General features: G+C 46.1%; 1 protein-coding gene across 1 annotated transcript in view; it reads right to left on the bottom strand.

Moving 5' to 3' along the window:
- Window positions 1-14,078, bottom strand: part of AHRR (aryl-hydrocarbon receptor repressor) — a 72,640-nt gene extending 58,562 nt beyond the window's left edge. The window contains exons 1-2 of the mRNA XM_012812857.1: window positions 13,794-14,078; window positions 5,329-5,510 (exon numbers count right to left, since the gene is read on the bottom strand). Coding sequence (XP_012668311.1) covers window positions 5,329-5,510; window positions 13,794-13,885 — 274 coding nt within the window. The 5' untranslated portion in view covers window positions 13,886-14,078. The remainder of the gene's footprint in view (window positions 1-5,328; window positions 5,511-13,793) is intronic.
- Between the last annotated feature and the right edge of the window lie 2,024 nt (window positions 14,079-16,102).

The raw sequence follows: 16,102 nt of genomic DNA, 5'->3' as shown, positions 1-16,102 counted from the left end.
GACAAACTAAGGGTTAGAGCTTCCACATAGGAATTTAGGGGGACAGAAACATTTAGTCCATAACATTCCAATCAGGGTCCCCCCAAATTCTTATTCTCACACGCAAATACATTTATTCCATCCCAACAGTCCCAAAGTCTTAACTCATTCCAGCATCAACTCTAAAGCCTAAAGCCAAAGTTTCATCTAAATCTCATCTACATCAGAAACACATGAGACTGGACCTACAATTTATCCTGAGGCAGTGCTGCTCTCCAGCTGGCAGCCTGGGAAATCAGGCCAATGAACTGGCCTCGGGTGGAAATTCTCATTCCAAAGGGAGAAAATAGAAATAAAAAAGGGGTGGTAAGTTCCAAACAGGGTTCAAGCATGCCATGAGATACAAAAGGTTGAAAAACACTGGGCTAGAGGTACCAGGCATAACCTGGGGAAATCATCTTGTAAGTACAGTCCACAAGCTCCTAAAGGCTCTGGACAATCCCCTCTGCTCGGTGTCTGCCCACAGCTCTGCAGCACCCACCTCCCAGAGCCAACGAGAAGCAACTTGCCCTGGGCCTGTGGCAGGAGAGGCCGTCCTGGCCTCTAAGTCACCAGGGCTGTTTTACCCCTTCCTGGCAGCTGAATGGCTCTGTCATCCACGCCATTCCCTTTAATCCAAACTGGTGCTGGCTTGGCTGCAATAATCCCACCTCTATGCTAGCTTCTGTGAAGTGGCTCATTAAGTCCACCAGTTCACATCTACTGGTCTCTTTATCACATGTGTGTTCAGCCACATCCATGGTGGTTTCTCCAGGACATGCTTTTTTTTGCAATATGGATAGCCAGAGAATTTTCCAAATCTTTGAGTTCCGGTTCCTTTTCTCTGAACAGTTCCTTCAATTTACTGGAATCTCTCTCCTCTCACGTTTTCTACAAGCAGTAAGAAGACATGAGGGCGCAGCTTCTATACTTTGCTTAGAAATCTCATCTGAGTATCCAATTGTATCTCTCACAAACTCTGTGTTCACAAAAGTGCAACGAGGCTCAGCCAAGTTCCTTGCCACTTGGTAACAGGAAGCCCCTCCCTCTAGCTCCCAGTACCATACTCTTCACTTACGTCCCAAGTCCTCACCACAGAAGATATGGTGGTGGATATTCTACCATTGCTCTGCTCGAGATGACATACAATTCCTCTGTCTGGGATGGCAAAAACTTTCTCTGCAACCCTCCTCTTCTCTGAGACCTTAGCAGAATTGCCTTCAATGTCCGTATTTCCACCAATTCCTGCTAGTCTTGGTTTTTTCCACATACACGTCAAAGCCCTCCAGCCTCCACCCATCACTCAGCTCCAAAGCCACATCCACATTCCTAGGCATGTGTTACAGCAGCACCCCACTTCTCAGTACTGAAATCTCAAATCTCAATCTACTTGCACGGCTTATAATAAAATACTACATGCTAGAGGACTTAAATAGGAATTTATTTTCTCACAGTTCTGGAGGCTAAAAGCCCATAATCAAGGTGGTGACTGAATTAAGTTCTGGGAGCATTCTGTCTCCATGGAGTCCTCACCTGGATGTTCTCTGGTGAGTGCTCAGAGAGAGCCAGAGCCCTTAAGTCTCTTTTGAGGACTCTAATCCTATCAGATCAGGGCCCCACCCTTATGATCTTATTTAACCATAATTACTTCTTTAGCGGCCCCACTTGCAAATACAACTACACTAAGGATTGGGGTTTCAACAACGTGAATTTTGGGGAGACATAAACATTCAGTCTGTAATATGGATCATCAGGAAAAGGGTAAATCATAGTGAAAGATGAACAGCAGTAAAATGTGGCTTAATAATTGCATGTGCTTCAGTCCTGGGTTTACAAAATCATTTCGTATGCCACCAAGCCTGGCATCTGAATTCAAGATTCTGCAGCCCCTGGAGCCATGGGACTTCTGGGCCGACCCTACCTATGTGGGGAGAGCAGATCTGCCCCTCCACAGAAGAGAGTCCAGGTACCAGAGGTTGAACACAGAGAACCAAAGAATGACCTGCCTGACCCCACCGTGGGGTAATAGGAGAAGGAGAAGGAGGGCAGCCCTGCACCCTGAGACACCAGGTCTGTGCCGAGTCAGGGCTGGAATGCCTTTTCTCTCTGGTTTGCTGGCATGGCACTGCCCTCTACACCCCTCTCGACAGTGGCAGGAACTATATCAACTCTCCTGTCCCAATGGGTCAGTGGGTGAACACAGTCCATGTGCCAGAGCTGGGAGACCTGAGGGCCCTTTACCATCAGTACCCTGAGCCCCAGGACCCTGCTCCCAGATGCTTTTCCATGGGCCTTGACCTGATCACTGGTTGGGCTTCAGTAACTGGCCGGGGCTTCTTGTACCCTCCTGGAGTTGGGGGTCCTGAAACTGGAACTGGAACTGGAACTTGGCTCTGACCCGGATGCAGCTCCAGGCCTGGTTCTGCCCCCAGGCTCTCTGGGGGACTGTCTCAGCTTCCCTTCCTTTAACCTGGAATTTCCCCTTTTGTGAAGAGAGAAATTGACAAGAGTGGAAAATCCCAACCTAACGGGAACCCACAGAAGCCAGGGTTTTGTAACTTACAAGTGCCAGTCCCCAAATAAATAAAAATGAAATGAACTCCACTGCCTTCTAAAAATCCATGCAAGTCAATAATACTAAAGTCGGGTGGTGCCTGTGGCTCAGTGGGTAGGGCACCGACCCCATATACCGAGGGTGGCTGGTTCAAACACGGTCCTGGCTGAACTGCAACAAAAAAATAGCTAGGCGTTGTGGTAGGTGCCTGTAGTCTCAGCTAGCTACTCAGGAGGCTGAGGCAAGAGAATCGCCTAAGCCCAGGAGTTGGAGGTTGCTGTGAGCTGTGTGACACCACAGCACTCTACCGGGGGCGATAAAGTGAGACTCTGTCTCTACAAAAAAAAATTTTTAAATAATAATATAATACCAAAGTAAACATCATAAGCAAATTTTCAGGCCATCCTCACTCTTTGAGGTTGAAACATTCCAGTTTATGTCTTTCCTAGAGGTGACTTTTAATGGAAATTTTAATGAAATTAGTCCATCCATTTCTGAGTCAAGAGATACAGATTAAGTTCTAATTTTTATATCTTGATTTTTCCCCAACTACACAGTGGAAATGAATTCAGGAAAGTTTTGAAAATGTTCTCTGAAATGTACAGCTTGAAGGGGATTACAAATCTCAGAATCTTTGGTAGAAAACAAGTGATAGAAAAATCAAGTTTATCATTTTACCCACTGCTCTCATAAAGCCTGTGGACCACTATGATTCATTTTATCTGCAACCCAACTGTGAGAATTCACACATACAGCAAGTGTAACAGATACCCAGGGCAGCCTGCCTATGTCAGCAGCTAATCCCACAATGCACTCACTGCAGATCGTTACATTAAGAAGATCTGTGCATTTGGGTGAACACTTAGACAGTCATCTGCACTTGCTGGAAATTTCAGAATTGAAGCCTTTCCAAGACTGCCAAGCCTAGGCCTGGCTACGCACAAATGGACTTGTCCAGAGAGGAATTGACTCCAGCCTCCCTCCCAACCTCCCAGGTAGAAGTCGGGACTTCATGGGAGCGTCAGCAAGAAGAAGGGAAAATAACCATATCTTTAGCTCTGGACAAAGCCCTCGCCCACTGTATAGCCCCAAACTTGGCCCACAGTGTCCATACAGGAGGTTGAGAGTGCCTCCTTCCTGTCCTTGGGGCATGAAACAGTAACTGTGGAGGGGGGTCCACTGAGCCCACATGAACTTCACAGAAAGCAAATCTCAAGGACTTTGTCCCCAGCCTGTCCTAGCACCCCATGTGTGGAAAGTTCAGGATGGAACTCTGCTTCTTCATCATATCTTAATCCTCTAGGAAATGCACAAGCACCCTGAACACATGCTAACGGTGTAGTCCTCTGACTAAGCTAAGCTCAGCACTGCCAGAGCTAAGAGTGACCATTAGGGTGCTGTGGGCAAGAAGCCCCTGTGCTTGGGTCTGCAGATAAAGGTATAAAGTTAATACTTTTTTAGTATAAAATTAGAAGACCCGAAAAGCAAAACTACACCTTGCTGAAACCTCACCAGTCAGAGATAAAGATGATTGTTAACATTTTGTTGTATTAAATTTCAGTGGGTGGCAGAGGCTGGTCAGGACCTAGGGAACAGGTCTGTGGGAGATCCTCCCACAGGACACACACGCCAGGGCAGAACCCTATCCCTAAAGGGATGCCAGGTTCTCCCCACCTCAGTCAGACATGGGAGGTGGCACCCCAGCCCTGCTGCACCCCACGTGGCTGACCTAGAACAGTCATCCTACCCAACTGCCAGAGGTACATTCCAGCAAGTGACTAGATTTTTCATTTTAAAAGCAGTATAATTCAAATCATTTCAGGTCACATCACCTTCAGCTCCTACATAGAATGCAGAAGCTGAAAGCGACGTTACTCCCACCTTCCAAGGATAAAGACCTCACAGTCTATGAGTCTACAGGTCTCCTGGAATTTAAGGTCCCAGGGCATCCAATAACCAGAAATTGAAGAAAATATAGCACTTGTGATGATAGACAGGACATGAACAAGACTCTGTGGACACTGGTGAAGAGAATTCAGATCAAATTCTGAATATGAAACCCCTAGTGGACACAGACAGGGGATCTCCTTCTCCATGGGCCTTCTGAGAAGGTCACAGAAAAAATGGGGAGGAGACAGGCTAGATGCAGGCCTGGGAGTGAACACTTGGACCCTCCCATTCCCCCCCAGAACAAAACACCTGGGCTGTGTGCTGAGGAAGGGGACAGAAAACCTCTCTATCTCTAGGGAGATGTGACCCCAGCAGGCCCCACCCCAGGTGCAGGAGGAAGGAACAGGCAATAGCAGCTGCCTCTAGGGGAGGAACCTGCCTGGCCTATGGGCATTCTGGCGACCAGTGCTGCTGCAAGGGTCAGTGCACCAGGCATCCCAGGGCAGCACAGGCCATGGGATCACACCTGCTTAGCTGCTTCAGCCTCCTGACCACTACTGGTCCTTCATCTCCACAAAGCCAAAACCTCATTCCCTGGAGCCCCTGGGCTAGGGGAACCCCAATGAGGCCCAGCAGGGGCAGGGCTGGCCCCACCCTCCCACCAGTGTTGGCCCAGGAAGTGGGTGGAACACTCTGATCTGAGAGTTGGGGGAACAGCTAGGCTGCCTGACCTGACAACACAGAAAACCCACAGCCCTGCTGGCACACATCAAACCACCAGACCCACCTCCTCAATCACAGTTGGGCCCAGGTGAGACCCAGGTGAGAATCAGGAGGACACAGGTAGACACAGGTAAGAACCCTACCTTGGAAGAAGCTCTTCACCCTGAGGTAACTGACACTGAGACGCAGGACGGAAAGCTTATCCAGCTTAGAGATGATGTCGGGGGGAAACGGCAGCAGACTGGCCAGGTGGTCCAACTCAGCATTCAGGCGGTCCCGGTGCCGCTTGGAAGGGTTCGACTTCTCAGCCCCCCGGATGGGCCTCCTGTGGGAAATGGCCTCAGTCAGATGGGTTTATCCACCAAAAGCCACTGGCAGCATGAGGTGGTCAACTGTTCTCTGAAGTGATCTTACTAGGAGCATTCCAGCTGCTGCAGAGACACTTGGATAAAGCTAAAACTCACCATTTCTGAAGATGTACATATGAAAACACCAAAGTGTACACTAGGAAATGATAGCTCAGCATTTGGAAGGAATGCACAGAGAAATAAAGAACAAACTAGCAGAGAACAATGGCTCCTTGCAAAGATGAAGGGCATGGCACCCCTGCTGTGTGATGTGTGATGCTGGCATACTACTTGACCTGTCTGTGCTATCATTCCCCGAGATGGAAGGAGGACACCTAGCCCCAGGATGTCTGGGCAAAAGAGTGTGTGTGGAAAATATCACATTCATTCAGCAGCCATCAGAGTCTCCTCAGTATCTAAACAAAACCTAACATATTCCAGGAAAAATGAAAAGTTCCTCCTGGCATCACTAGTGAAAAGCTATAACTCCTGCACTCCCCACCTGAGCACGTCAAATACAGCCTCCAGCCCTGCAGCTCCCAGGCCCCTTTGAGTTTTAGTTTGTCCTCTATGTGGTAGGGCCAAGGGCCAAGGGCCAAGGTAAGGACACCGAAGCACCTCCAAGCACCAGAGACTGGATACCCACCACTCATAGGACCCAAGACATGGATGCACCCCACAAATGGGCAGGAGAGTGTCACTCGATCCTCCTCTTAACCCACAGCAGATCTGCTATACCCACAAAAGATAAGTGTCCTACAAGGGCTTTTCTCTCATGTCCCCTAGTCTGCCTGACACAGGCCTTTTATCTGTCCCTCCCACCTCTGAGCAGCTGTCGCCTTTACCTGTCCCTCTCACCTACTCAAGCTGCCCATCAAAATTTAAATAGGCAGGACAACCTACGGATAAACTCAACCAGCTATAGTGTTCACTGGCATTCCCAGGACAAAGGAGAGGCCTCCCCAGAAAACAAGGGGAATACCTGATGAGCAGATGGCAATTGGGGAGGTCAGAAAGGAGGAGACACACCAGGGAGATGGATGGGCAAGGTGGTCAATGGTAGTGAAGAGGGCAGCAAAGAGGAGGGTAGACAACAGACATGAAACAGCAGACACGTACAGGCACCTGGGAAAGGTCCACTGGCAGGCAGGCAGTGGCTCACTCCATTCTGCATGGCAGGTCCACATGGGGCTTTACTATGGTTTGAATATCAGTCCCTTCTAAAATCCATGTTGAAACTTCATTCCCAACATGGGGTGTTGAGAGGCAGGCTCTTTAAGTGGTGATTGGTCATGAGGCCTCTGGCCCCTGAATGTATTAATCCATTCATGTGTTAATGATTAACAGGCTATCATGGGTGGGGAGCTGGTGGCTCTGTAAGAATAGGAAGAAAGACCCTGAGGGGGCACATTAGCACTCAGCTCTCTCACCATCTGAGCTTGTGCTATCCTGAAACTCTGCACAGAGTCCCCACCGGCAAGAAGGCCATCATCAGATGTGCACCCAACCGTGGATTCCTCAGCCTCCATAACTGCAAGAAATAAACTAATTTACTTTATAAACTACCCAGTTTCTGGTATTCCATTAGTAACAGAAAAAAGAGTAAGACAGGTTTTGTCTTTGGAGGTCACACCTGTCCTTGCCTCCAGCGGGGCCCACTTCTCCCACCCATTCCTCACAGACATACACCCTCATGGTCTTATGCAGTGCACACATCTGTCTAGAGCTCAGAGAGAAGTCATGCCCTGCAAATAGGCTGAGCCCCTCCTACCCCCAAGCTGCCCAGAGGAAGGGGCCATTGCCTGGTGAAGTAGCAAGTGTCCTAAGAGCTCAGCTCAGCAAACATGGCTTTATCCCTTCACACCTCAGAACACTGCCTGCCTCTTGCTGCTGTGCTGCAATACCTACTCCCCAAGCCCAAGTGCATGAACCAGAGTGAAGACTCCACACAAGTAGATGGAGAAGGGTGGGTAGCTAGGGGTTGAGAAGACATGTGGACAGGAAACACTCCTCTGAGATGGCATGGGCTGAAGTCCAGGAACCTAAGAGGAGGCTAAGGGAAGAAGCTCTACTCCATGGCAGGAGGTAATGGGGTCAAGGAGAATTCAACCCGCACCCTAGTAGCAAGAAACAGAATGGGGGAGGAGACAAGCCAGCTCAGGTGGAAGGGGATTTAAAAAGAAAGCTATGAGGCACAAAAATATAAAATAAATCTCACAAAAGACACCCAAGATATCTAAACATAAACAAATGTAAAATATTTACTGAGAAAAATTTTAAAAGACCTAAATAAATAGAAGGATATACCATGTTCTTGGGTTGGAAGATTCAATATTATTAAGATGGCAATTCTTCCCCAAACTGATCTATAGATTCAATGTAATCTCAATTAAAATTCCAACAAATTTTTATATAAATTGACAATCTGATTCTAAAATTTAAATGGAAATCCAAAGGACCCAGAATAGCCAATTAGAAGAACAAAGTTAGAGGACTTATCCGATTGATTTTAAGCCTTCTCTAAATCTCCAATATTAAAGATGATTTGGTTATAGGGCAGTGCCTGTGGCTCAAGGGGTAGGGCACTAGCCCCATATACTGGAGGTGGTGGGTTCAAACCCAGCCCTGGCAAAAAAAACTGAAAAAAAAAAAAAAAAGATGATTTGGTTATTAAAGAAAACACAAAATGAATAGGACATAATAGAGTCTAGAAATAAACTTGCTTATTTTTCATTGGATCTATTTATTTGACAAGTTATTTCAAAATGATACAAAGGCAATATAATAGGGAAAGGAAATTGTTTTCAAAAGATGGTGCTGGAACAACTATATATTCACAAAAACAAATGAATATCAATTCAAACTTCACACAATACCAAAAAGTGAACTCAAAATGGATTATTAGACCTAAATGTAAAATTATTATAAAACTTTACAAGAAAACTTGTTTAAAATTTTTGAGACTTTAGGGTCTCAGGAACTCTAACAACATAGATGAATAAAAATTTGAAAAATGCATCTTCATCAAAACCTTTTAAAAAAATCTTTTGAAAGTCAGTATTAAGAAAATTTAAAAGGCAAATCATAGACTAAAATAAAATGTTCATAATGATTTGTATCCAGAATGTAAAATGTTGCTAGGAATGTAAAATGATAGGACTGCTTTGGAAAACAGTTGAGTAGTTTCTTAAAAACTTAAACATATACCTTCTATATGGCCTAGCAATTGCACATTTAATTAAATTAAGACATACACCCATAGAGACTTTTACAAAAATATTTAAGGCAGCTTTATTTGTAATAGCCCCAAACTGGGAGCAACCTAAATTTTCATCTGCAGGGGAATAAAGAAATTTGGCACATCCACAGAACAGAATACTACTCAGCAATAAAAAGGAATAAACTGTTGATACAAACATGAATTAATCCCAGAATTATTGTTCCAATTGAAAGTAGCCCATCAAAATACTGTATTATTCCATTTACACAAAATGGCAGGAAATGCACATCATCTACAGCTAGTGGAAGCAGACAGAGCTGCCTGGGGATGCAGGTGGAGGGAAAAATGAAGAATTACCTAGGGGCATCAGGAAACTTGTGGAGTGATGGAAATGTCTATACTCTTGATTTTGGTGATAGTTTCACGGATACATACAAAGTCAAAATCGACAGATCATACAATTTAAATAGTACAGTCCCATTGAAATGTGTGTACTTCAGTTAAACTCCACTAAAGATACAAATGCAGAAAACAAAGGGAACCTCTTGATTCCCACACTGTATGAGCTGAAGGCACTGTCTCAGTGAGGACTCTGGAAACTTCAATGAACAAGATTTCAGGCATCAAACATGCAGATGGTGGCACAAGGCATTCATTCCTGGGAGAATGCTGTGGGTTTAGAATTACCCATAGAACTCAAATGATACCAGGGCTGGGCTAGGGGGAGGAAGGTTTTAAGGGCAGTGCCAAGAGGAAGATGTCCCCAGTCAGCAGCCCAGCTGCCCTCTGCACCCAGGCCCTTGGGGGCCTCTCAGGAGAAGGTTCTAGCCCAGGAGCCAACACTCATGAGTCTAGACCAATTCCACCTCTGACTATATACTCAGTCTACCCTCCACAACCTTTATCATCACTCACAGATGAGGACCAGACCAGAACTCCACACAGCCCTTGGGTATGGTGGGAGCCACAGCTGGGACAGCCAGAACCAGCAAATCTCACTTCCTAAGGGGGACTGCAGGACAAGTGTCCTTGTACTCAACATCCACTTTCCCCAGAACATGTCCCTAGGGCGTTTACTGTACCACCCCACACACACATACCCAGCAGCCCTCCGGTGGAGATTGAGGGGCAGCCTTATGACCTCCTTGCAGGGTCATGATGTGTCTGCATGCACTGCCCAGACAAGCGAATGCAGTAGAGGGGTGTGTGTGTGTGTGTGTGTGTGTGTGTGTGCCTGAAAATGTTTAGTGACTATTCAAGTAACTCTACTGTCAATCACAATTGTTTTATTTTTCTTTTCTATTTTCAACTTTTTTTCTTTTTTCTCTTAGTGCTCAAAAGTTTTAAATTTAAACATATGTATTTTATTCTTTTTTTTTTTTTTTTTGAGGCAGTGTCTCACTGTGTCACCCTGGGTAGAATGCTGTGGCATCATAGCTCATAGCAACCTCAAACTGTTGGGCTTAGCCATTCTCTTGCCTCAGTCTCCCAAGTAGCTGGGACTACAGGCACCTACCACAACACCTGGCTATTTTTTGTTTCGAACCTGCCAACCTTGGTGAATGTGGCTGGAGCTGTAACCGCTGTGCTACGGGCGCTGAGCTAACATATGTATTTTAAAGATTAAAAGGGTATATTAGAAGAAATAATGGGAATATTCTCTTATAAACTTGGACCAAGGAAGATTTTACTAATTATGATGTAGAATGAATTAGCCACAAAGGTAAATATTGATAAATTCAACCTCATAAACATTCAATATTTTACTACAAGGTAAAGAATAGCATAAGTAAAATCAAAACTGGAGTAAAATATCTCAAACCCACTCAAGAATTAATTTTCCCAGTATACAAGATCCTACAAATCAAAAAGCACAAAAATAATCTAACAGAAAAATGAGTAAAAGATATAAACACAGACCATTCACAGAAAAGGAATAGCTCTTAAATCTCACTTATGACAAGAGAATGCAAATTAAAATGGCCAAAGCCTAGAAAACACTACACGCACACCAAGACACAGGGAACAGGCACTGATGACAGCCCTCAGCAAGTACAGCAGGTAATGCCAGGAGTTTGACAACAACTATACAACTGCAAATGCCCACAGCCTCTAACTGAACATTACTTGTAGGTTCTTAGCCCCAATATGAGTATTGGGTCCAGAATTTAAGGAGACTTGAAACCTCGAGTTGCAGACAAAGTTCTCACTACTCATAGCACGCCATGTGAGAATCAGCGTGTTTGTCATTTATGCTGTGTCCTCAAGTCCCTTAGAGTGGCCCAGAAGGGTCAGGCTGCTGCATGTGTCGTTGAGGACACTGAGTTTAGGGAACCACCCCTTTTATAGACAATATCAGGGGATACGGCACTCAGTGTCTCACACCTATAATCCTAGCAGTCTGGGAGGCAGAGGCAGGTGGATTGCCTGAGCTCACAGGTTAGAGTCCAGCCTGAGCCAGAGAGAGACCTCATCTCTAAAAATAGCCAGGCATTGTGGCCGGCACCTGAAGTCCCAGTTACTTGGAAGGCTGAGGCAAAAGAATTGCTTGAGCCCAAGGGTTTGAGGGTGCTATGAACTATGATACCACTTACCAAGAGCAACAAAGTGAGACTGTGTCTCAAAAATGAAAATATCACTGCTCTGCCTCCATGGGAGGCGGTACCTTATCCTTTAAGGTACTTGCTGCCAATACAACCCTAAGAGACGGCCAGCTGAAACACCTTGGTACCCCAACACCGATGTGCTGTCATGTTAAGCACCCAGAGGGCTGCCTTTCCCAACACCCTGTACCTGTGCAGGACAATGCATGGCTGAGACCTGCCACAACCCTGAGACAACTGAAGCAGGCACTAACAGAGGGCTGGCAAAACAATTCAACATATCCACACACTGTGTAGCTTAAAATGGGTGAACTAATGGGGAACAATCTCTAAGGACAGAAGGAGAGGAAATGTACAGACTGCACAAGCATATTTGCTTGTTTACTCATAAAATATCCCATGAGGGATTCACAAGATGCCTTCAGGCAGGGAACCAAGCTAAGGAGAATTTCTCTAACTTTTGAACTAGAGGAAAACACTACCAGCTCAAAACATCAGTAAATAAAATGTAAATGCCTCAAAAACTCATTACCTCAGGCCTCTGAATTGGAATAAAAACAAATATATATTTTTTTGAGACAGAGCCTCAAGCTGTCACCCTGAGTAGAGTGCCATGGCACACAGCTCACAGCAACCTCCAACTCCTGGGCTCAAGCGAGTCTCCTGCCTCAGCCTCCCAAGTAGCTGGGACCACAGGCGCCTGCCACAACGAGCCTGGGCTCTCAGGTTCCCACAGCTATAGGCCAGGAGGGTAGTTTGTGTCCCAGACATGGGCCACACACGGACACTGCTATTTTTTGGTTGCAGCCATCATTGTTGTTTGGCGGGCCCAGGCTGGATTCGAACCCGCCACCTTGGGTGTATGTGGCTGGCACCTTAGCCACTTGAGCCACAGGTGCCGAGCCATAAAAACATATTAAAAGCAGGAAATTTACTTGTGATTCCTCCCTCAATTGCCATACCACAGAGATCCCTGCTTGCAGCCATAAGGCAAAAGCTATTTTCTTATTTAATGTGATAAGTTCATCACCAAGACAAACCTCTGCTGAGTATAGACTCGGAAACCGGTTCCACTGCCCACCCATCCACTGTGTCAGGGAAGACTCAGGCCCCTCCTGGTCCTTCGGATGCTGCCCCCTAAGACCCCATACCCTGGCCCTCAGCACACAGAGGCCACTGCGGTGCAGCCCACTCCGCATGGCATGTGAAGTCAGCTCTGCAAGCATGACGAGCCCACTCACACCCACACTGGTGGGGCTGTGTGGCTCTCAGGTTCCCACAGCTATAGGCCAAGAGGGTAGTTTGTGTCCCAGACATGGGCCACACACGGACACTGCTACAGTAGAGTGCACCCCTGCAACCTCTACAGCCTCACACTCAGGCTCACACTCACTCAGCCTTATCCTCACAGACTGACACACAGCCTTACACACAGCCTCACACAGACACAGCCTCACATTCACACTGCCTCAAACTCAGCCTTATACTCACAGACTCACACTCACACAGCCTCACATTCACACTGCCTCACACTCAGCCTTATACTCACAGCCTCACACAGACACAATCTCATACTCACACAGTCTCAGACTCAGCCTCACATTCACACTGCCTCACACTCAGCCTTATACTCACACTCACACTCACACAGCCTCACATTCACACTGCCTCACACTCAGGCTTATACTCACAGACTCACACTCACACAGCCTCACATTCACACTGCCTCACACTCAGCCTTATACTCACAGCCTCACATAGACACAATCTCATACTCACACAGTCTCAGACTCAGCCTCACATTCACACTGCCTCACACTCAGCCTTATACCCACGGCCTCACACAGACTCAGCCTACATTCACACTGCCTCACACTCAGCCTTATACTCACAGCCTCACATACACACAGCTTCACATTCACAGCCTCTCACATACACATCCTTGCACTTACATGGCCTCACACACAAACATACAGTTTCTGACACACATAGAGATGCACACAGGCTCACAAACATAACCTCAGATACAAGCAGCCTCACACATAGTTTCATATGGTCACACAGCTCATATGCACACACAGCCTCACATAGCCTGACACACACACAGACACACACACACATACACTCAGATCCTCTGGGGCTTCTATAAGGCTGGCAGGGCACCCAGCTGTGCCTGTGGCCTGCATGTGCCCACCCTGTAACTGTGCCTCCTAAGGCCTTGGTGGGTGGGGCCAGCTCCCCAGGGTCCCTCCTCCCCCCACTCCCACTGGTGGGGACCTTTTCCAGGGTGAGGTCCTCTGGAAGAAGCCTGTGGCTCCCATACCTTTCTCTCACTGTTTTCTTGAAACTCACCTTTTTTTTTTTTTTTTTTACTGAAAACACAAACTCCTCCCCTTCATCGGCAATAATGAGTGAACACAGAAGATGAGATACTTTACTGTTTCTGGAGGGGCTTCCTCCTCTTCCTCCCTGCATATGTGCACTCGCCTGGCGGGATCATGGTCCTGGGCCCTGGAAAACCAGGGGGCATCAAGGATGAGCCTCAGCAAACCTCAGTGAGTCCCGTTATCCCCAGTGCCCCTCATGTGGTCCCTGGCACCCCCCTCCTTGTTTCCCATGATCCTGGTGTGACCCTCCACTCCCACCCCTGTCCCTGGCACCTTCCCATATCCCCAGTGCCTCATGTGAAGGCCCAAAGTCACAGAGCGGGGACAAGACCCACCTGCCCAAGCTCAATCCCATGGGGCAAGGGTCTGGTACCCTTAGGCCCTCATGAGGGACCCAGCATTCAGGGGGTTTCACTGGCCTGCAGGGAGGAACCTCCTCTTGGTGCCTATGGCCTAACAAGTGCCCATACTACCCAGCTCTGTGGTGTTTCTGAAGGGTCTTCTTTCTCTTCTCTCTTTTCTCCTTGGAGTTGGAGCCCTTGATGGCCATGGACCTTAGCCAACAGGTTTTTCCTTTTGTACTAAAATCTACACTCAGCTCTCCAGTGCTGGAATTCCCCTTTGGTCACTGACCCATTCCCCAAGCCCAGTTGACTATGCTGCCTCACTGCTGGACAGTTTGTGTACCTGAGCAGAGGCCTGAAGAGCAGGACAGGGTATGGGCCCCAAGCAGCTTGCCTATCCCCATCCAGGAGGGCATCACCCTTCTTGTAATAGAATCTTGACTTTTTTGTGTAATTGAGGTTGTCTGAGCCCTGTAAGCAGACCTGTAGGCAACAACCACCCCATCCCAGGCTGTGGGACAAAAGCCTTGGGGAAAAGGCTGACACAGTTTCTACCTTGTGTAGAAAGTGCCATAAGAATATCAGAAATCTGTCATGGATCCATCTTATTTTATCTTATCTTTCTTTTCTTTCTATCTTTCTTTTTTTTTTTTTTTTGATCTTACTCATTTTCCACTTTAATAACTATGGTGATCTTAGTGATAACAAAGTAACAACTTTCAGCTATTGTCTTTTTTTTTTTTTTTGAGACAGAGTCTCAAGCTGTAGCACCAGGTAGAGTGCCATGGCATCATGATAGCTCACAGCAACCTCCAATTCTTGGGCTCAAGTGATCCTCTTGCCTCAGTTTTTCTATTTTTAGTAGAGAAGGGGTCTTGCTCTTACTCTTGGTCTCAAACTTGTAAGCTCAAGCAATCCAGCCGCCTTGCCCTCCCAGAGTGATAGGATTACAGGCACAGACCACTGTGCCTGGCCATATGGATCCACTTTAAATATAAGAAGCCTACTTTGAGTAGAAGGACATAAGTAGGTAAAGTAACAGAAGAGATAAACCATACAAGCACTAATCAAACAAAGTTGGAGTAGCTATCTAAGTATCAGACAAAGTAGACTTCAGAACAAGAAATGTTACCAGGGAAAACGATACATTAATAAAGGGGTAAATTTCCCAGAAGGACATAGAAATCCTCCATGTATATGTACTCTGCAACAGAGCTTCAAAATATGTGAAACAAAAACAAGTAAAACTGAAAGGAGAGAAAGATATCAATACTCCTGTCTCAGTAACCAAGAGGACAAGTAAACAAAATGAGTAAGGATACAGAATATCCAAACAACAACAGACTTGAATTAATGGAAATTTATAGGATCTTCTATCTAGCACAGTGGTTCTCAACCTTCCTAATGCCGCGAACCTTTAATACAGTCCAAAGGGGTTGCAACCCACAGGTTGAGAACCACTGATCTAGCAGCATAGTATGGCACTCTTTGCATATGGCACATTCACCAAAATAGACCATATTTTGGAACTTAAAACAATCCTTAACAAATTTTTGCTAAAAATAGAAATCATAGACTGGGCACAGTGGCTCATGTCTATAATCCTAGCACTCTGGGAGGCCGAGGCAGGTGGATTGCTTGAGCTCATGAGTTCAAGACTGAGCAAAAAAGCAAGACCCTGTCTCTACTAAAAATAGAAAAAATGAGGCAAGATGATTGCTTGAGCCCAATTTGGAGGTTGCTGTGACCTATGATGCCACCAGGGTAACATCTTGAGATTCTGTCTCAAAAAAAAAAAAAAAAAGAAATCATACAAACTATGTTCTCTGATATAATTGAATTAAACTAAAAAAAAACCTAGAAAATTCCCAAATGTTGGAACAAAATCCATTTCTAAATCACCATAGGTCAAAGAGGAAGTCTCAAAGAAAATTTAAAAAAATTCGGAATTGAATTAAAATGAAAATACAAACATCAAACTTTGTAGGATGCACCTAACCAGTACCTTGATGGAAA

This window comes from Otolemur garnettii, unplaced genomic scaffold, assembly GCF_000181295.1.
Source record: "Otolemur garnettii isolate 467f Iridium unplaced genomic scaffold, OtoGar3 scaffold00226, whole genome shotgun sequence".
NCBI lineage: Eukaryota > Metazoa > Chordata > Mammalia > Primates > Galagidae > Otolemur > Otolemur garnettii.
The sequence above is the reverse complement of the archived record's forward strand: the minus strand, read 5'-3'. Positions and strand labels throughout refer to the sequence as shown.